At 41.0% G+C, this 23,364-nt stretch overlaps 2 protein-coding genes across 3 annotated transcripts; one reads left to right on the top strand and one right to left on the bottom strand.

Moving 5' to 3' along the window:
* Positions 1-1,637: 1,637 nt before the first annotated feature.
* Positions 1,638-9,576, top strand: LOC137294831 (proton-coupled folate transporter-like). 2 transcript variants are annotated; one of them, XM_067825954.1, is made up of 5 exons: positions 1,638-1,944; positions 3,849-4,939; positions 6,066-6,149; positions 8,323-8,479; positions 8,877-9,576. In XM_067825954.1, exons 1-5 carry the CDS (start codon positions 1,880-1,882, stop codon positions 8,950-8,952), a joined length of 1,473 nt encoding a protein of 490 aa, XP_067682055.1. In that variant the 5' UTR covers positions 1,638-1,879; the 3' UTR covers positions 8,953-9,576. The 2 variants fall into 2 exon arrangements, with proteins under 2 accessions (XP_067682055.1, XP_067682054.1); XM_067825953.1 differs by having other exon boundaries at positions 1,656-1,944; positions 3,846-4,939.
* A 4,690-nt stretch (positions 9,577-14,266) lies between these two features.
* Positions 14,267-17,957, bottom strand: LOC137295404 (lysosomal proton-coupled steroid conjugate and bile acid symporter SLC46A3-like). The gene is made up of 4 exons (XM_067826746.1): positions 16,841-17,957; positions 16,015-16,098; positions 15,213-15,369; positions 14,267-14,330 (listed from the first exon to the last, which is right to left on the bottom strand). The coding sequence occupies exons 1-4, from the start codon at positions 17,955-17,957 to the stop codon at positions 14,267-14,269; spliced, it is 1,422 nt and encodes a 473-aa protein (XP_067682847.1).
* Positions 17,958-23,364: the final 5,407 nt, after the last annotated feature.

Here is a 23,364-nt window from a genome sequence, read left to right as displayed (position 1 = left end):
GTAGCTTGCTCTCTTCTGTGTGTCAAGTTAGGACTCGCTGGGCATTCCTAAGTTGTCTCGCCCGGCCTTAATAGTATTGCAATAGCTGGTTGCAATAGACTTTCACTACCGCAATAGTATGTTGCAATAGACTCTGACTGCTGCAATAGTTGTTTCACCCTCACAAGTCCACCCTATACCTTTTCTACCTGCACCAGCCCGTGAAGATACTGGGTAGAATAGGTCTTCAGCAACCCATGCTTGCCACGAAATGCGACTATGCTTGTCATAGGAGGCGACTAGCGGGATCGGGTGGTCAGACTCTTGACTTGATTGACACACGTCAGATCGATGCTAGTTCTGTTGACCACTGGATTATTTACAGACCGCTGTCATAAAGCTGGAATATTGCTCAGCGAGTTGTAAAACTAAATTCTCTCACTCCTACCTGCACCCTGTCACCCACATAATTTGACACAAGCATACCATGACAATCTAATCCATTGTTTCTGTTCTAGATTGTGACACACAGACAGATCTGGATCAGATAACGTTACACCACGAGGTACGACTACTAAACCGTATTTACTTATAAGTGACTTACAACTCACCAGCGTGAGTCCAAACAAAGCGAGAGTGTGTTTAGTTGTACACCGTTTTAGCAATTTTCCAGCAGTTGTACGGGGAACACCAGAAATATACTGTACAAACTGTAACCATATGGGAAATAGAACCCAAACAAACAAAGTCGAATATTCCCAATGCTGTTTAAAGTGTTATTGGTGAGTGAGTATGGTTTTACGCCGCTTTTAGCAATATTCTAGCAATATCACGGCAGGGAACACTAGAAATGAGCTTCACACATTGTGCCCATTTGGGGAATCGAACCCGATTCCATTGCGCAATGAGCGAGCGCCTGAACCACTAGGCCACCCAACCGCCCCTTTAAGTGTAGTGTATGTATTGGCAGCATGAGTAAGGACTTGCATTTTGGCATGTTGCGTTAATAGTTACACAGCTGTGTCACCAGTTGTGAGTATTATACATTCCCGAACAACGTAAACAATCTGTTTGTATAGGTATTCATTACAGCCAAAGAGAGCATCGTTGTACACTAAATTATACAAACTAACACAACCTTATATAGCTGGATGGTACACACACACATACACATTCTTCGTAAAGAAGAAGCATTGTTTTTGTTTTGTTTTTTTAAGGTTTTATTCATATATGTTTAGATTTACCATATTGTCTGTATGTAATTCATAATAGCCAAAAGGAGTATCGTGCTACATTTAATTTTTAACATACACTAACTCAGCCTTTTACAGCTTGAAGGTACACATACCCATTCTTCCCGAAGCAGAAGCAGTGTGTTTTATTTACTTAAATCCACTGTTTTGTTAGGGGTGGGGGCTACAATTAATTACATAATAGCAAGTTACCCATTGTCATAAATAGGCGGAAGCATTTTGGGCTTTATTTTATTTGTGTTTTTTATACATGCTGATACTTTTTCGGGGATGGGGTAGAGATCTTATGGCAATTAAAAATATGCACTTTATAAGGCATATTACAGGTTGTGTTGAACCTTGAAAGTGCTTTATCACAGTCACACTAGGTGCGTTATATCGAGTCACACCACCTGACGCATCGCGTTTTATAACGGGTCACATGCGATCACGAGGATATGTTTGTTTAGATCAGAACTAGCTACCCACCATGTGATCGACAATGACTGGCAGATATATTTCTTTGGTGTAAAGGGACATCGCCATAGGATCTGATCCCTGACTATGACCGTTCGGAATATTTTGAACATGATTAGATAACATGTTTATGCATCTGAATAGAAAGGCTTTCACCAGTTCACTGAAAGCGTGACTTCGACCTGTCTAAGATGGCGTCGGATAGCGAGAAATCTCCCCTTCTCTCGAGTCAGCCTAACGAGATCTCACCTCCAAGGTTGGTAAACAGCAGTCTAATGGGTCGTTCTCTGTACGGGTAATCTACATGTTAAGTAGTTTATTCACAGTTCCTAACACTACTTACTACTAGACTGGCCACTCTCTCCTAAACAAGTTCACATATTTAACGCTGGGACTGGAAGGTTGATATTGTGTTTGAAGTAGACGTTTAACACTTTCGTTACACCCACTATCACATTCAAGACCAAGGTACCCGTTGAAATCGAAGTGAAGCTCTGATTGGAAAAACGACTGGCATATGAAAGGGACGTAACTCTCGTCGATACCGAGAAAAAAAACATTCGTCACCACTCGCCCCTTTCCGTAACCGCTTGTCCCAGAATAACACGAGTTGGTCACGAATTGAGGGGAAAATGAATCGAGCCTGATATCATACACTCTTCAAACAAAGTAGAGGAACATGAACTTTCAGTTTCGATAGGAAGTATAAACGTTAATAAACGTTTCAAACGCACCTCCATTCATCTTTATCGCCTCCCCTAAACACAACGCCACGAGGACAATGCTGTAGCGCCAATGATCATTGGGTGTCATTATGGGTTTTGAGGTGGTTTTCAAGTAGGTCAATACATCACTAAAGACCATTAATTTCGACAATCATCTTGCATCACACAGTTGTCAGTGTTTGTTCCTAGTCGCTTTTATTTGTTTGTTTGAAAATAAAAATTGTACATATGCAAATTTCACGTCATACACCAATCATCTTTCAAGAGCTATTGTTGTACAAGCAACTATGGTCTCATGAAAAAGCGGGTGGAGTTTTCAATCGTAAATTAACAATCAGATTCCTCTACCTTTGTAAGAGTATAAATGTCATCTTCACTTCAAGGAAGGTATCCATGACAGGTCATTAAAATTTTCAAATAATGTACACATATAAGTGGAGCAGTCCTTAACGATGAATCTAAACACACAACAATCTCATAACTGTATATATCGGCACTATCTCCCTACAGTTGTTATATAATAAAAATATGTTAAGGAACTTTGTTGTTTGTTTATTGTTTAACGACCCACTCAGCAATATCCTAACTATTCTGTGAAGTATTTAAAGAGATCCTACCGCAGCATGATACGTATTTTAATCCGAACACCACTGTAATATACATCGTTAAACAACGATGTGTAAATTAGCTTTCCCAACCGTTTGAACAGTATTTTCGTACCTTCATGGTATGGAATGTCCTATATTTAACACTTAAGTGAAGCAGACGATCGCAGTTTTAAAGTGCTGACTACACGAGGATTGAAATTATTGATATGACTTCTGTGCTCGATGAAATGATCACTAGATCCCGACGAAACCAAGATACACCATTCTGGACTGTAAATGGGGAAAGCTAAGGCGACTAGGCCATGTCATGCTGTAACGGTAGCTCATTATGTTACTCACATCAATTGATGTAGACGAATAATCCATAAAATATACCATAGTGACGGGAGCTTTGTGAAACGCGCCCATGGAATATAACAGACAGATGTGTCAATGGCTTAAAAACGTCCCCCACCTTTGAAGAATTTGCGGGTTCACATGTGTTATCGTATCCCAGTTGCTAAAGATATTGATCACCTAACTGTCTGGTCGTGACTCGTGTATTTGCAGACAGCCGTAATATATTAGTAGCTGGAATGCACAGGCCCTCGTGTCATTGCGAGGATAACAGTGTTTTTTTTAAAAAATGTAAAACAAAGTGAGATGCCCCCGACTTGAAACGCTTCACAATACAATAATGTGTATATTTTCTTTAAAAAATTTTTAATCCTCGCAATGACACGAGGGTCTGAGCGGGAAAGCTGTTAAGTGCAGCAGTACACAGCACACAAATTGAAGAATTTGAATTAAAAAAGAAACCAGTGACGATTGTGGTTCATTTTCAGCAGCTGTGGGAAGGTCAGTGGACGGCGTTCCAGTCTCTTCAACCTGGTCCTTGCAAACGTCGTGGTCTGCATCCTAACGGTAGCCACCGCCATCTTCTCTCCCGTCATGTCACAGTACGTCTACCACAGAATCTCCCTGCAGGTGTTCGGTAATGACACGAGAGCAGAGAACTTCTCCACCCTTGCCCCATGCTTCCAGAACACGTCGGACCCAGGCTATGTCCTTCAGGAGACGGCACAGATTCAATCCTCGGAGAAGCTTTCCATGTTTACTGTAGCGTCCAGTGGTATTGCAGTCTTATCTAACGTAATTCTAGGCACTTACTCTGACTTCATTGGCAGGAAGTTCCTTTATGTCCTATGTATGACAGGGAATGTGTTACGGACCGTTGTTACGGTGATAATAATACACTGGGACCTAAACATTGACTACTTCTTCCTCGCTATGGGTCTGTATGGTCTGTGTGGAGGTTCATGGTCCTTCACCTTGGCATCGTGTGCCTACACTGCTGACAATACACCTCCACAACAGTCCAGATCTCTCTGGATGGCCGTCATTGAGTCTGTCACTGGTCTCAGCACTGCTCTCACATCTCTAGCAGTAGGGTACTTCATACAAGCTACGGGCTACTTCTATCCATCTTTAACCTCAGCTCTGGTCATAGGCTTAGGAGTCCTAGTCGTGGTCCTCTTCATGGAGGAGACGTGTCCAAGGCAGCAGAGTTCCTGCATTACCCCATGTCAGGGTTTACGGAACATTGGCAGCGTGTACGTCTTCCAAGGTACGCGATTGAAGAGAGGTCTCATCTGGTTAGGTCTATTGATATTCCTCTTTTCCATCATCAATAACTCGAGTGGGTCCAATCTGGACACGCTGTTTGAGATGAACCTCCCGTTCTGCTGGAGCCCGGAGAAGATGGGACTATTCAGCACTGTCACCTACTTGGTGAAGAACCTGGTCGGGGTGTTTATAGTAAAGGGGCTGCAGTTCTGTATGACGGATGAAGTTGTTGCGGTTGTGGCGACACTGTCAGCAATTGGGGGAGACCTCATGTGGGGATTTGCTAAAAACGACTTCATGCTGTATGCGGGAGGTAAGATTTTCATTCGGATATTAGACGTTCAAACAATCGAAGGCTCCAGGTGGGCATCTTTTAGATCAATTTATGAGTTGATAAGCCAAGACACGCATCTCTGGTAAATTGAAGTGAGCACCCCCAAGGGAATAGAAGAAGAAAATAAAGTGTATCGATCCACAGAAAGGAGAAGTAATCTGGAAAGGACTATCAGATTTCATTACTTGTGTCATTATTATTTTTCTTATTCTTGAGGCTGCAGCTGCTATGCATTGTATAGCGACAGGGGGCATTAAAAGAATATGCACAATGTGATGTGGATTATGGGGCATTGCTGTTTGACGTGGCATTCACGTTCCAACAGAACGATGATGCAGTTCGTGTGTATTACGATTCGCCAGGTCCATGTACGTTGTGACATAAATGCATATTTGTCTTAATAGCCTGTTACGTTGACTTTGACTGTCAGAAGAGGATTATGTGTTAACTGCGTGGCATTTTGATCTGACGGCGTGGTGGGTGCTCATAATATCACTCACTCATAAGATTACTGACCGTCGCATCGCGCGTCTTGTTAATGGTTATGCCAAATATGGTGTACACTGTTAGATTATCTACGCCATTGTCAAAACCATCACGTCACATGCATCGGCTAGTGAGTGAGTGAGTTTTACGCAATTTGGCAGTATTCCAGCAATATCACCGCAGAGGACACCAGAAATGGTTTTCATATAACGCACCAATATTGATAGAACCGGTGACTAGCGAACGTTCTTGCCCCACCACCCCAACGTCTACTGAGATTTGGACCCGTGAAGGTCCCGGGGTAGAATAGGCCTTCAGCAACCCATGCTTGCCATAAAAGGTGACTATGCTTGTCGTAAGAGGCGACTAACGGGATCGGGCGGTCAGACTAGCTGACTTGGTTGACACATGTCATCGGTTCCCCATTGAGCAGATCGATGCTCATGTTGTTGATCACTGGATTGTCTGGTCCAGACTCGATTATTTACAGACCGTCGCCATATAGCTGGAATATTGCTAAGTGCGACGTAAAACTAAACTCACTCACTCACTCTACTGAGATTTGCATTACGGCATTTATGTACTAACATGTATTTTCTACCATCACGTCTCGTTTCAGTTCCTGTCGTCGGACTTGTCGGATTTGCCGCTACCCCTATCATCCGGGGTATCATGTCTAAGATGGCGCCTCAGAGCAAACAGGGTAGGCTGATAAAGAATCTACTGATAATATTATACCTTTAACATGACACCGCACATACCTTATCAAGTCAAAGTAGAGAGCCATCAACACTGAACTTGTAGTACTAACTACCCATTGAAATCCGGTTTGATTTGCAAGTTTGACATGTTCAGGCAATGTGATCTTGCCCTTCTTCTCTTCAAATATTTCATACAACTTAATGTCGTATGTCTGTTGTAAAGTATCTTGGACGTGAGACGTATCTTGGACGTATTCTGTCGGCAAAGGGCAGTAAAAGAACTAGACTGTAACTGACAGAGTTAAAACAAGCCACCAGATGTCTTAAAAGTAGAAAACCACTTGGAAAATTGGCTTTGCAGTCGCTAGGGGTGACTGAGTGAGTGAGTTTAGTTATTCCAGCTATATGACGTGGCATGTGTCAACCAAGTTAGCGAGTGTGACCACCCGATCCCGTTAGTTGTCTCTTGCGACAAGCACAGTCGCCTTTTATGGCAAGCATGAGTTGCTGAGGGCCTATTCTACCCTAGGACCTTCACGGAAGGACGGGAAGGACTCTTGCGTTTGTCAGGTTTGGGCGATGTTCCCTAGCCGAGTGACACTGACTGTGGTGTGGAGTAATTCGCCCAGTAGAACTGATGATTACTGATCAAATTTTAACAGACAAAGGGGGGCAAAATCAAAAGCTCTCTGTGAAGATTTGGGTAAGACACTGGGGAAGTTCCGATCCTGCCACCCCAAAATACATATGAACGATAAATGTTCAAGGGAAAGACAAACAAGAGCATCATCTCACCTTTAACGGAGAGGTTGGTCAGTTTTCAGCGTTCGTATCCATAGAACGTGACCGGTATTTACAAGTGAACTGACTACATGTTCATAGCCCGGGGCGTTGCGTTGACTGTAGAAGTGGCTTGACCCGCTTGACCTCTAAGTGGACAGTTGGTTATGCTAGCGCAGTCAACGATGCAGACTTTCTTCAGGGCTACACTGAAGAAGACTAACGTTAAGTCCCGAAATATATACACAATTTTGACAGTAACAAACAAGTCCATATATATTAAAAAGTCTGGTCCATGGAGACCAGACATCATAGATTTGCTTCATTTAGAGCTATAAAATTGCAGGGAGACTGGACAGTAGGGAAAAAAATGTGGTTCAGGGCTTGTGAGACAGACTTTACTGAATGCAAGCCTATGTATGTATATTCTACCCTTTAAAGAGGCAAGCCCAGAAAAAAGGAGTCCGTCTGTCTGTCGGAATTTTATCTAAGCATTTAGTTATTACCTTAGATACTTGTGCAAGTCTATGGAGCATGTTGTGTGTGTTATTTAAATGAAACCATGTAAGTTACTGCGAGCGAGTAATCCGAACTTTGAACTATAGTGAATTCGTAGCAATTTGGAACTGTGCCAAAATAGGTTGTGGGAAGGGTACAAAGTTCATGTGGAACCCCCCATCCCCTTTTCTTCTGAAAGTTTAGTAAATTACCTTATTGAAAGTTGTGAAAATAAACTGTGCACCAATTGCTGTTATTTTTCATTAAAGAAACCAGTTCAAAAGTATGATTTCGAAATATAATCTTAATTTCTGAAGTTTAGGCTCGTGTACACCCACCGCAACAACACACACAACACACATTTAGTGTCACTGCCATGTGAATGAGACAAACAGGAAAAGTCAGACTGGTCAGTATCTTTGGAAAGAATGGTCTCTGCATGTTATTCGTGCAATTGGCACAGGGGATTTGCACCTCTCCTTGTGAAAAATAAACATACAACAGCAAATTTAACAATAACGACATGGTCACTGAAAGCATTCTTTAGACCAATCATGTTTAGTAATAGATAAACAGATAGGCTGATCTGTGGAAATTACGGTCTGATTGATCTTGAACTATACATACAGACATCGTCTAGCTACCACAATTGTAAGCTATTTCCAAAATATCACCCATAGTCAATATGGTCATTTATATTTTACCATATAAAAATATCTTAAATATATACCCACGGGAAATGAATTGGCCAACAGGGCTGGCTATACAATAAAGTTGTAAGCCCGCCATGTAACTAGCAAGCAGCGGACCGCCGGACAGACGCCGTTTTATACACTGCATGAAGACCATAATTTTCAAACTTATAGTGTTTTCTGATCATCCACTCTTAATTATCAGGGGCGCTGTTTGCAAGTCTGGCGCTCGTGGAGGCTTCCTGCAGTACGTTCGGAACACCGCTCTTCAACAGCATCTACCAAGGGACAGTGACCTATTGGAGGGGTGCTGTCTTCATTGCCATGGGGGCCATGCACCTGGCTGCCTTGGCATTATACTTGTGAGTATAATGTGGCTTATATTTAGGTCTCCGTAAAGTTAGTTAAATCCAATAGTTTGAAGCTCTCCGTCAACATACATTGTTATGCTTGCTTAGTCTAACACGGAATCGATACATTTCTGAAATTGTGTTTGGTATCGTGTTCACTACCGCCGAGATATTACTGGAATATTCCTAAAAAAGGCGACGAAAAACTGAACTTACACACTCACTAGCTCGTAACATCAAAGGCCGAGTTCGAGAACACAGGTGTGCGATGCCTATTTCCAGTGTCCCCAGCCGTGATATTGGTGGAGTTTTTTTTCTAAAATCAGCTGAAAACTATACACACTCACATGATTTATTTTGTTATCTGTTCACTCGACAGATTCTATTACATCGCCATATCTTCTTTCAGAATATTCATTCCGCTGTTTAGGAAGGAACAGAGACAAGTTCAAGAATCTCGAAACATACAAACGTCAACGTCGTAACCTGATATGCTTGGAGTGGTACAACATCACCACTATTTCATCTAATTTAAAGTGGTACAACTTCACCACTGTTTCATCTTATTTAAAGTGGTACAACATCACCGCTATTTCATCTAATTTAAAGTGGTACAACATCACCACTATTTCATCTAATTGAAAGTGGTACATCACCACTATTTCATCTAGTTGAAAGTGGTACGACATCACCACTATTTCATCTAATTTATGTATGTGCAATACGTATATTTGGCTGTGATGATGCATTATGACCATTTGGTTTCAAGACACATCTTCACAACCCACCTATTGTTTCTAACGTACAGTATTTATTGTAATTCCATTTTCCATTGAAGAAATATAGGGCATTATTTATCTCCATCACTGACATGAAGTACAGCTGAAGTACTTTACCACCACGTAAAACCAATTTTTTTATTCATACGAGCTGCTGCATCGAACAAGAATAATTATATCACTGCATCCTTAGTTAAACATGCCTTTCACAGAAGAAGTAATGGGGCATGATCATCGCGGGGCATATTCTGTGATACTCTGATTGTGTTGATCCTTTCATTCTGTTGTGATTTATATTATTTCGAACGTCATAAAATACTTTGACCACATTCTGTCGTCTATTTGTTTATCAAGAGTTTTAGTTCCACAACTGTAGGCTGAGCCGCACCCAGCCAGCTATATGGAGAGAAATGATGGGGTCTGAACCACATAATCCAGTGATCAACTGCATGAGCATCGATATACGCATTTGGGAACCGATGACATGAGCCAACCAAGTCAGGGATGCCGTTAGTCATTTTTTACAAGCATAGTCGTCTACTGGAGTAAGCATGGGTTTGCTGAAGACCTACTCTACTTCGGATCGGTTGGTTGAGAACTAGCTTCAATATTGTTTTTGACGTAGAAGAAATATAACCAGAAACTGACGGTTCAATAAATTTACTGAACCAAGAACTTGGAGGCACTGAAAGTACAACAAGTCGGACCTATTCAAATGTTAGTTAGTTAGTTGGTTGTTATTTATTTATTTATTTATTTATTTATTTATTTATTTATTTATTTATTTATTTATTTATTTATTTATTTATTTATTTATTTATTTTGACTTTATAGGCTGGTCGCTATAAGACTATCGTAATGTACTACATATGTATTTAGGGAAATATTGTTGTGTATGCCCATAATGGTGTGGACAAATGAAATATTTTTTAGACATGAAGTTTTTAAAATACACAATTGTTAGCATATTTTTCCTTTAGCTTCCCACGAATAGTAACGATATGTTACCGCACTGAAGTACTTTGACGTAACCTACACGCTGCATGGCTGAAATAGTTGAGATAAAAAATAGATAACCCTCACAAGAGGTATGGAGGTTGCGAACATGTTCCGATTACATGTGTCTGATTTCTGCACGGTGTGTGTGCATGTTCATGAATACCACGGCATGTTGTAGCCGTTATAAGTGCTCATAACCAAACGCTTTCCCATGCACTTTTGTAGTAAGGACATATTGTCTTAAAATAGAATGGTCTTAAAGCCACATAAAGGTTAGGTTCTTTTTCCGAGTTGAAAACACTAAGGATCTTCAGCAACACACTTCAGCAACACACTTCAGCAACACACTTCAGCAACACAAGTTTTTAGCACGTTGAGGTTATTTTACAATCCCCTGTAAATTCTTTTCCCATTGTTGAAATTGCGCTGGTCACAATGAGTTCAAGGCCTTAAGGAGATATTTCCAAACAATGCATTAAAGGTCGTGTTACAGTGACATCAAGAAATTTGTGCCCTCTACTACATGCCACGTCTTGTCATACATTTTCACGTCAATATCTTGAACACACAGCAGACAAACTTTGCATGGGACAAATATTCATGCTATTGATGCCATGGTCATCACGTTGACCTCATTAACTAACCTTCCTGATAACGTGTCACGTGTTTAGTTTTTAAGACCAGTGAAGACCTGTGTTAGACTTGATCTTCAGCAACCCATTCTTGTCGTATCAGGCGACAAACGGGATCGGAAGGTTAGCTGAGATCGTATCACAATTGTAAACCGATAGTCAAGTTTTTGTTCATTGGATAATCTGGTGCAGACGCGATTATTTACAGACCGCCGCCATATACAGCTAGAATACTACCAAGTAGGCCGTAACAGTTAGACTGCAATTCGTCGGCTCGCCTTTCAGTCCAACGGACCCCAACATGAATCTCATAGCAATATTAATCATGTGCACTCCTGATGTCATTATCAGAATATTGTCCTTATCACAAGACACTCGTGACAGAAATGTTGAGCAGGTTTTACTTGTATGCAGTGGGATCGCTGGGTCATAATTCCAGTTGCCGGTTAGACCTCTCTTCTGTGTTATATTTAGATCGATGGCTAGGGATTCAGAAAGCCAAACAATTCTCAACAAGAATGTAAGAGGAATGACTGAAACTTTTCTTTCATTTCGATAAATATTCCAACAGCTCTCTCTAGTTTGTATGGTGCCTACATATCTCAAGTTTTGAAGTACACGGTCTCCCTACATGAATTTCATCCAACGACGTACGACCCGTTTAAGGCCTTGGAATAGCGTTTATAAGTATGGGCTATTATGTATTGTGGGCATGTGGAGGACATTCAACAAAAATGTCAGATGCAATTCCCCATTTATCCAGTACCATACGTACCAATAGTTTTATTCGGTTTTTTTTTTGGTTGATTTGTCTGTGCATGTATTTGTGACGAAAGCTATCTATTGGACAGGAGACATTCACGTGACCGTCACATGAACATAATTACTTTGTGATGTTTACACCATTTAATCATTAGTATATCTCATTCCTCCGGAAGAGAAATAGGACCACGGTGAAATTTTTTTGTGTGTCACTGTCCGCTACGTTGAACATACTGACTTCTACGTTGGAGATAGTAAGTCCTTCGCAGGACTAAATATCTCCTACGTAGGACTGAGTATCTCCTGCAGAGGAGTTATTACGTCCTACATAGGACAGAACGAGACTAAAAAAAATATTCACCGTGGCCCTAACACGCCTCCGTACATTCCCGACGATGACATGCTTTTCATAAAAAAGTGCGCGGTATCTTCAATTAGGCAAACTCGCTAGTCAAGACTTATTATATAACTGTATGGGGTGGGTGGTGGGGTGGGTGTGTGTGTGTGTAGGGGGCGGGGGAGGGGGGTGTCAGTCATCATAAACGGCAGTTCACGCCTTGGGTGTAGCTGACCGCCTCCGAACCTGATGGTTCCACAGAGTTGTTCGCCTCTTACGGTATTGCAGACCTTTTCTTACGCTGAGAACCAGTTACCGCTATTCGTCAGCGCAGGTTCTGTCGGGCCAAAGGCTCAACTACCACTAAGTCAGGACGCAAACTGTTGTAAATGTAAAAGCCAAAGACTTAAAAAAGTCCGCCTGGATTAACCGCAAAAGGAAAAATAACTGGTGAAAATGCTTTCGGAACATCCTGATCATTATTAACAAAGACCAACTGACAGGCTGACGTAGTTTGTAGCTCGTCAGGCCATTAAGGCTACAAACATACGATTGTTTTCTTGTTCGTTTTCGTCATGTAGCGTCGAGATAAGTCCTATTTAAATGCAGAGTTGAATTGAATTTCTTTATTAACTCTTTTCGTCATTTTATAATGCGTGATGGTGAACCCTTCATCACAAAGCAAGAAATGCATTTAGGGGGGCCATCACCACATGTTTGAAGACATTCATCAGTATTCCATTTTATATGTGCACTACAGTGAATTTAGTTCTGGATATGTGGCTGCTTTGACGTTTTTCATTCCAAACTACACTTGTGAATGAACTTTGTGATAGGCCTTTAGGAGTCGGTCTTAAATGAAGACGTGACATAATATGTGGCTAACATCTTCTTTATTGTCTGGTAAAAAATATGGTCCTTCGCCATGGGAATGTGTGCAGTAATGGCTTTTCGGAGTTAGCAAGGTATCCATTCATTGTCTCACCGTTACAGTTGTTACTCGTTAACATTTTGTATAGAGAGAAAACTCCTACCTCATCACAGCTGATTGCGAGATTCTTATGCAGTAAATAAGGCATATTCATAGTCTTGAAGATTTTAATACACATCAACCAGTGAAACCATATGTTTCTAAATTCAAAAAGTATACATTGTAAGAGAAATTTTAGACTTTTGTTTGTTTCACGTCGATTTCCTTTTAGCTGCGTTAAAAGATATATCTTAGAAGAAACCCGTGTGTGTGTACGTGTTCGTTTGTTGGGTGGAGAGAGAGAGCGAGAGAGACTGTTTCAGTATGTGTGTGTTTATGTCTGTATCTATGTACATGGTTCTATGGGCATACTGGGTGTAATGGTTTATACTGGCGCATGTTTGCTCATGTATGTTGTATATACTTGTACTTTGTATGGCGCCATACAAATATTAGTATTTGTGTGTGTGTGTGTGTGTGTGTGTGTGAGAGAGAGAGAGAGAGAGAGAGAGAGGGTGGGTGGGTGGGTGGGAGGGGGGCATGAGTGATCGAGTTTTAGTTTTACGCCACGCTCAGCAACATTCCTGCTATGTGACGATAGTCTGTAAATAACCGAGTCTGGACCAGACAATCCGGTGATGAGCAGTATGAACATCGAAAGTGGGAACCGATGACATTTGTCAACCATGTCGAAGAGCCTCATCACTCGATCCCGTTAGTTGGCTCTTATGACAAGCACGGGTTACTGACGATAACACCTAACCCGGATATTCAAGGGTCAGGTGTGTGTTTATGTAGCATTACATGTGTATTCCTTTTTGCGTATTGTTGTATGTATTGCCATGTGTAAATTTTGCGTGTACATAATGAATCCTATATGTATGTTCTTCCGTCAAACGTTGTTTCAAAATTCATTGCAATATATCGTATATGGTCTGTTTCTTGTTGTGTATGTCACGGAACCAAATTTCTCGTTTCAGAAACATTTAATGAAACATGTTCTTATACTCTACATTAGATATGTCAGCATTACACGGTTAAGGCTGATTTCAAATGAAGCTTTTATTTCACTAATTTCATGTAACTATCTACCAAATTTTCAGAGGTTCGGAGAAGCAGCGTTATGGTGAGAATGTAAATGTTGCTATAGGCTACATGCAGATATACTGCATGTCTCCCCAATAATCAGTAAGAAAATGTTTCTCACTATCAACCAATCTCAGTGTTGACAACTGTTGGCCACATGAGCTACACTGACAAGTCGATGCGTTTTGATAATTCTTCTGGGAGTACTACACTCACTCAAAGGAACACACCTCTCTAGTTCACATGAATTTGTTGTGTTGCTGATTCCCACTGTTTCCGTATGAGGATCGCCATCACTCTGAAACGTTACAATAATACATTCTGCGAACTCACATACATGTTTATCTTAACTCACACATGAATGTCGCTTTCTGATTGGCTAAGCGCTATTCTATTATTTTCAATGTACCCCGTTTACAGGCGATGTATTATTTTCAATGTACACCGCTGGGAATTCCGAACTCTTCTGGTGCCTCGTGGTAGTACTTCTTTGTCTGGAATACCATTGAATTACGCATGAAGCACGGAAGTTACCGATGTTTTGCGAATGAAAATCGGTGGAAGGGAGATAACTCTAAATCTGTTTATCTTGTGTCGTCTGCAAAATGGCGATACGCCTGGCATTCAACAGAAGTGCTTCAAACAGTTCAAAATTAAAAATCCGGTGTTCGGTAAGATAAATAAGTTGTTCACTGGTCCCTCGGGGTCCATGGGCTTATGAACACTCGAGGTGTGTTTATGTTCCCCTCGCCCTGAGCCCTGGGGGTTATTTACCCTCGAGGTTTGCCCATGGCTCCATCGTGACCAGTGAACAACATATAATATCACAAAGGTTACTTGCTGTGTTTAAATGGTATACTGAGCACGTTCTTACAGTCATTGGTGACAGGTTATAGTGTTTTACTGACAACAGAACATCAGTGATTCTAATTATCATATGAACTAACTGGTTCTAACTAACTCAATCAGTGTTACCTTGCAAAACAAAAACAACCAAGGTATATTGTATAGGCCACAAAAACAAAGTTCTTACTTAATTATTCTGAATCTTGAATTTTGTTTCACAAACCAGTGCTGTTATATCTACGACTGTATTTTCACTTCGTTTCAGAGGTGCGTGAACTTAAGAATTTGAAACATTTCATCCGACATTATAATTTTGAGTTGGTCCCTTACTCACATGAATATGCCCATTGTAATGCCATTGGTGACAGCAAAGGACATATACACAGCGCCTCGCCAGTAGATGACGGTCATCTGGTATATGTTGTTGTAGATAACAGCTGCTGCCACAGAGCACAACGCCTGCACCACTGCCAGACTTGCGAATATCGCCCCTGGGAATTATATCATCGTTCAGATTAGTCCAGTGGATACAGATATACAGATACGGGAATATGTGTCATATTATTACATTTTATCCATTACTGGATTGTCGGATGCAAACTTAATTAATTAAAACCCTTCGTCATACAGGTGAATCATTGCTCTAACGAAACATCGCTGAACAGCAGGTCTCGATAATTCGATATCACTGGGAGAATGAAACTGTTGTGTAATTGTACTGATCATAATGACTTGATCTTAACATATCTTTTTGACAGTTGATATCAAATATGATCGATACTTCTGAGAGCTTAATGAAAATCATGGACTTCAGACCACCAGCAGAACACCCACCCAGATGAAACAAGTACACAAAAAATAACTGATAATCCCCTCCAAAACAAAGCAAAAAGAGTGAGTGAGTTTAGTTTTACGCCGCACTTAGCAATAGTCCAGCTATATGGCGGCGGTCTGTAAATAATCGAGTCTGGACCAGACAATCCAGTGGTCAACAGCAGGAGCATCGATCTGTGCAATTGGGAACCGTTGACAAGCATAGTCGCCTTTTGTGGCAAGCATGAGTTGCTGAAGGCCTATTCTACCCTTGACCGTCACGGATCCAAAGCATAAATAGATTACATTCTCTCAGAACATACCTTGTCTATTTGAGGGAACTTGCTTGGACAAAACACTCCTGGCCATTGGTGTTGGAAGAAAACCGATAATAGCAACAGCAGGAACTGTAATGCATAATATATATGTGATGAAAACAAAACCAAAATTTGAACATATAGTAATTCTTCAGCGATTGCAAAACCAAACTTTGAACCCATAGCAGTCCTTCAGCGATTGTAAAACCTAAGTTTGAACCCATAGCAGTCCTTCAGCGATTGTAAAACGTAAGCTTGAACCCGTAGTAGTCCTCCGGCGATTGCAAAACTAAACGTTGAACTCATAATAGTTATGCTCCTCTAACATTATACAGAGTCTTCAGATATAAGATGTATCGCTGAACATGTGTGGGTTACTAGTTATTGGACCAATAGTGGCTGTCGACACATGAATAACCTTACGGGACCAATGTGAAACTTTTAGTGAGTGAGTTTAGTTTTACACCACGTTAAGCAATGTTCAATATTATCACAGCAGGATACACTTGATATGACATCCAAATTACACACTCAGTATAATCATGTTTCCATATTTCTAATACAAAAGCGTCTTTGTGTATTCGTACATGCGAAACAGATTTGTTAATATTTTTACAGGTCTATTCTTTTAACACACATACACGCATGCTCACACACCGACTGTGACACTGACCTGCGTTCACAACAAACATACACAACGACACAATAAGTGTTTCCCCGCTGTGATCTAGGGGAAGTAACTCTTTTAACCAGCTGTGGGGAGCACCGTGAACAAGGCTGCCTACCTAACATATAATGAAACCATGACTCTATATATTACTGTGTTACTTACATCCAAGATAGATCATCCACTCTGTCGATGCGAAGGCGAACAACATTTCTCCCCCAGCGTTTGATATAGAACCTACAATCCCCATGCCAGCGTCAGAGCAGCAGCATTGTAAGACCCAGACTATTGCCACACCAAATGTCTTCCTTACCACCGTGCTGATCGTATCGTACACACCCATCTTTTCGGGACTCCAACAGAAAGGCATGTTCATGAAAAACAACGTGTTTATGTTAGATCCTCCTTCATCGCATAGAGACGCGAAGAAGAACGCGAACAGTCCAAGCCAGAAGATAGCCCGTTTCAGAAACGTTCCACCAAAGTATATGTCAGTAATATTACGTAGGCCTTGCAGTAAGGATTTACTGTTCTCACTACCATTAGAATCATCATGTTTAGGACTTTCCAAAAAGAATATCACAAGCAGTACATCGAAAAATGTCACAGCTGCGGATGTCAAAGATGGATAGAAGAATCCAGTGTTTTGAATGAAGTAGCCTGTGGCTGTTGACGCTAATGATTCAGACAGACCTATTACACATTCCAGGATGACAATGTTCAAACTCCTGCTCTGTTCAGGAGGAGTGTGGTCTGCCGTGTAGGCCATGGTAGCTAGCATAAAGCCCCAGCCACCGCCAAGCAAACCGTCCATACCTGTAGCTAGAAAAAAATAATTTAAATCAAGGTGCCAATAAATTATCACTGCAGTCATTGCGTTCCGCAATAAATGACCAACCATTGGACAAAGGAATAGAAACTTTCTCCCAATGATGTCCGAGTAAGATCCAAGGATGATGTTGCTGAAGACGGCGATGCCTGCGGATGCACTGGAAAACTGCCATAACTTGGTAGAGGCGAGCTTTTGGGCCTTCTCCTGGAGATGGCATCCTTCATCGGAAGTGTTCTGGAAGCAAGGAGCCAGGACGGTGAAGTTCTTGATGCGAGTGTCATTTCCGAATACGGAGTCAGCAACGCGATGGTAGATGTATTGACTCATCACGGGCATGTAGATATGAGTGCCCGTTGCCAATAGACACACAATTACGTTGTTAACAAGTAGGCTTTTGATATTTACCTTGGTTCCGGGCTTCGCATGCTCAAGGAGAGGTGTTTTCTCCATGTTTATTTGTGACGAACTAGTTTTGGACACTGTTATCAGTAAACTAGTGACAGTGATAACAAAGGTTGACCTACTGTATGAATGTATATCACGACAGCTCCTGATAACTGGCTGTTGATCACAAAAGTGAAAAACTGTAACAATTGGATTGTATTTGTGTGTGTGTGTGTGTGTTTCTTGTCTCCACTTTCAATTTGTTTTAAACGATTCTGGATAAGGTATTAAAATGTTATAAAAGCAATATTGAACATTTACATATTATAGAACAAACTTTATACTCTTGCTCAGAACCGATTCCTCCGAGTGTTTAAACATACCGATTTGCTGCAAGTGCCTGTTCTTCGAAAAAGTTCCGATCAAACCAGCAGAAATGGTCTGAGAGAAATGAAAAATAGAGCATATAGACCACAAGTTGGATCTGCCCACAGGCGACTACACCAACAACAACATGTGCAATGGTGCAACATGGTACAGGCATGGAACCTGCAACGCATTTGGCTCAGTTTTGAATCGCGTTTCCTCCTGCAATGACGGGATGGGAGACAATGTGTCCCGGCTTTCCACATGGCCTGATCTGAACCTGATCGAGCATCTATACAACGAAATTGATCGATGCGTCCGTAAACATCACCCTCGTCCTCAGACGCTTCCAAGGCGGTGTCGAGCAGTGATGGCTGCAAGAGGTGGTGTAACCATGTACTGACCTGAACGCTCCCTTGTGTCCACACACGTGGGATTAACTTAATCAATACTGACAATAACAATACATATGTTCACCTCTATATCGAATTCCCTTCATCTCTCAGCAGGCTCAATCGACTTATGAACAGTCAAATACGTTTAGTGCATCCCCTAACCTTTTAGGGATTTTTTTAAAGAATTTATTTAGTCCGAGGAAAAAAATATTCGCGTTTCTGAAAGTTGACAAAATCCAACTGTGCCATGCATGAATACAACAATTCCCTGTCTATATTTACCATGACTGACTGCTCTGTGTGCTAATACTCCCTGGGTATTCCGTAACCCACAGGAGTCCCTAGTGCCATACTTGCCGAATGAGCCGAATCACAAAGATGATCCTCATGGGTCCCCTGGCCTGGCTCCATCAGAAACGAATGAGTTTTGCTTCATACCTCTTTTAGTTTCGCAATATCACAGAAAATCACGAGTGGGGAGACCAGAGATGGATTTCACTCTTTTAACCCAGGGTTTTGGGGAGAATGCTTTAACCAATAGGCTACCCCACTGTGGGTTACCATGACTTTTTGCGTGTGTTTTAAATTGCTGGTATATTTAACCGCTCACTAGATTACAGGGTCTTCGGGCGAATGCTTTAACCAATAGGCTACCCCACTGTGGGTTACCATGACTTTTGCGTGCGTTTTAAATTGCTGGTATATGTAACCGCTCACTAGATTACACTCACTCATCAAAACATCGACATCTTTCCATTTCATTTCCAGTTTATTTAGGTGGAAATATTATGACTTTATGCTTAGTATACTGGACTCACTTGTACATTTAGACTCCGTATACATAGGATATGCCCATGTGACGTTAAGACTGCAGACACTTTTAATCTATGGCGTGATGAAGCACTTGTTATCACCGTAATGCTTCGTCAACAATGGGTATTACTGTTTTGTTACTCTCTTATTCATTTCACCATGACTATACTAACTGCAAGCGTTTTGGAACAACTGTCACAGGTGGAGTCTTATGAACTACAAAAACAAATTGAGAAACAGAGCCATTTGACACAGGTCGGTGTTGTATCAGCCCAGGTGATTTTAAAGTATTTATACTATACTGGCGTCAAAAGCAACTTGGTATTTCCAACCCGTCATGCACGGGTCCAATAGCTATCAACGTTTCCAGAACGACGCGTCTGTTTGCATGGTTAACATATCGAGAGTATGCGACAGCTATTGTAAGCGTACTATAGTTTTCAGCTAAATATGGCACAAATATCTCATACTTAATTGTATTGATTAGTTGATCACTGTCAATCCAATATTTTTAACGCCAACATTAAGTTCGCAACAAGCTACAGTTCACAATGTACAACAAATCGAAAATATTTTCCAAAATGTTTCGAAAGGCCATCATCCCGTGGGACCAGGAGTAAATGTACCACGAGCACCGTACAGCTTTGGTCCTTATATTAAATGGAACCTTTGAATTGATTATTGATTTGTATAGGTGTATGTTGGATGGCTGAGTAGATTTTCTGGTTTGCAGCTGCAATATGTTGTTGAGTGGAATGATGTTTATGTTTCATTTCATTTTTTCTTTACAAAAATATCACTGTAAATGTAGGTTTGTGTTAATATGCTTCGGGTTAATGCAGATGAGTTATTCGTGTAATTATCTCTGATACATCCCAATAAAATTCATATTTCAGATAATAAGTGTAGCAGCAGGCGATCATTGAATGGGTATGCACTTCATATCTAAAATGGCTATATACTCATAACTGTATGAAGGATGTGGATCTCGCAAGAATAATGCTTCGAGAGGGCCTGGAGCTTGAGAGAGTGAGTGAGTGAATGGGTGGGTGGGTGAGTGAGTGACCGAGTGAGTGTGGTTGTACGCCGCTTCCAGCAACATTACTGCGGAGCTCACCAGGAATGAGCTGGCTTCTCACATTGTTCCCATGTGGTGAATCGAATCCTTATTTTCAGCGTGACGATCGGACGCTTTAACCATTAGGCTGCCTTACCGCCCAGATTTATGTGCAGCTTCAATCATAATTTGCCCAGTTTACAGCTCTCGCTCATTTGACTGTAGATAAACATGTAAGGTGACTGGGTATGGGGTGTTGGTGTGGTTTTGCGTCGGTTTAGCAATGTTCCGGCAATATCACGGCTGGGGACACCAAACGTTGGCTTCACTTATTGTATCTATGTGGGGAGTCGAATCCGGGTCTTCAGCGAGGCGAACGGACGCTTTAACCACCACACCCTTCCAGATAAGCATGGAAGGTCATTACCCGGTCATTTCATATCAGTATCTCGCCCATCGATCTCTTGATTGTCTGACCGGTTTACGTTTGTTTGTTTGCTTACATTGCTTTCATGGCCACGCATCGAAAACTGACATGTGCTAAGTGGTAGGTGCTAGCCGTGCATGCTTCCTCGAGCCCATTTTCAGTGAGTGTCTTATTGTCCTCGCATCCAAAAAAGTGACTGTAAAATAATGAGTAAGATTTTTAAAAAGACGTGAATGTAAATAAATTTCGAGTGAAGTAGTATATCTCAGATAGTTCACCTTTACAGAAAACCAAACATTGGCGCCAGATGGTGCCGATGGTGCTAGAACCTACACCAAATTGTAATATTCAGTTTGCCGTCATCCATTTATCCTATTCGTCCTTAGTATTCCAACTTCTGAATGCTTCTCGGACCGGACAGTAGGATAGCCGTGTGGTTAAAGCGTTCGCTAGTCACACCGAAGACCAGGGTTCGATTCCTCACATGGGTACAATATGTGAAGCCCATTTCTGGTGTCCCCCGCCGTAACATTGCTGGAATAATGTTAAAAACGGCTTAAAACCGTACTTACTCACTCACTCTAAATGTATCTGGAAGAAAGCAACTGAGCTATGTTTGGAGTGTTTCGTTAAAAGAACCAGTAAATATGACAGCGTGTGAAAAGGGTCCCAAACTCACTTCTGTTGTCTCTGGAACTGAAGGGTTAGGCTAACATTTCAGGCACCAAGTCCTCTCTCAGAGCGTCGATCATGGGAGGTCCCATGTTGGACTTTCACAAAGTACAAACAGTCATAAACCGATCTAGAGGAAAGCAGCACTGACACACCACTTTTCCTTGTCTGTGAAATCTCATTCCCGCTAACTTTGTATGGTCATGGCAACTGGATATCATGAATACCTGCAAGACTTCAAACGTGTATATCATTGACAGACAGCTTGGGTTTATCGATATGTTTTATCTGAGAGTAACAATATTCGCTTTAAGCATTTAAGCTAAAAATGGAATGGTCTTACCATCCGGGGTATTTAAGCTAAAAATAGAATATTCTCACCATCCGGGGTATGAAATCACGTTATAAGCAGATGAAATAAGCAATGTGTTCTAAAAGCTACGCTGAAAGCACAAAATATACTTTTTGCAGCTGAAGCATAAGTTGTTTTTGTTAAGAAAACGAGAATTGAAAAACACTAATCCTATGCATATGCCTATGACTTTCACACTGTTTGCACATTTTCAACATTTCTTACTTAACATTTTGCATCAGCAGGAGATTTTACCATTTTGGTCTTTTAATATTAATTAGGGAAAAAGTCAAATCAGGAATTATAGTTATGTTGTGTATAAGTAAGTTTACCAATACTAGTGCGGACTTTGTAGTGTTGGTTATCTACGTACTGGCTCGGGTAAACACTTTGGTCTAATGGACGGTCCCAGTTGTGGATTACATCTATATACTGATAAAGTTCTGTATGTACAGTTTATAGCGGGAATTGACACTTGACATTTGGTATGACAGGCTTTAGACAACAAATTACACAATGGGTGCACGAACCCTACTTTGTCATACGGTCTGCTTTTCCTGTGAATGCCTATATCAATCATTGTGCTGTGTAGACTAACGCTTAGTCTCTGAATATATATAAATTCGGTAGAAACAAGCTCCTTTTAAATTGAAAAAAGTGCCCCGGCGAGGGGAAAACTTAGACTTGCTTCATTTAAACTTTATAATTTAGCATTGCTGGGAGGGCTGAGTGGAAGGATACATAATCCAGTTCAGGGACTGAGACAACCCACCGAAAGCATGTCCTGGTCTGTCATGTCAAACCAATATATCCAAGAAAGCCAATGCAAGTCTCGGCTAGAATATAAACCAAGCCTAGATCTCACATTTTCTAAGAAAGGAGATAGTCTGTGGGCTCCTTTTTATAAGAAAGAAGAAAGTCTGTGGGCTCCTTTTTATAAGAAAAAAGAAAGTCTGTGGGCTCCTTTTCATTTCATGTTATGATTGTTATGTATGAACAGTTTGTTTCTGCAAAATGCATGATCGTATATTGAACAATTGCTTTATTCAGCACATCATATCAAAATACAGCACACCAATACATTAAGTGACATAGATAATGAACACAAAATACAGCACACCAATACACTAGGTGACATAGATAATGAACATAAAATACAGCACACCAATACACTAGGTGACATAGATAATGAACACAAAATACAGCACACCAATACACTAGGTGACATAGATAATGAACACAAACTACAGCACACCAATACACTAGGTGACATAAATAATGAACACAAAATACAGCACACCAATACACTAGGTGACATAGATAATGAGCACGAATAGAATATAAATATGAAGGCATTTCAATACTAGCACAATGAAATACAAATAACATGT

The sequence above is a fragment of the Haliotis asinina genome, chromosome 8, assembly GCF_037392515.1.
Source record: "Haliotis asinina isolate JCU_RB_2024 chromosome 8, JCU_Hal_asi_v2, whole genome shotgun sequence".
NCBI lineage: Eukaryota > Metazoa > Mollusca > Gastropoda > Lepetellida > Haliotidae > Haliotis > Haliotis asinina.
This window is presented reverse-complemented; position numbering and strand designations above follow the sequence as displayed.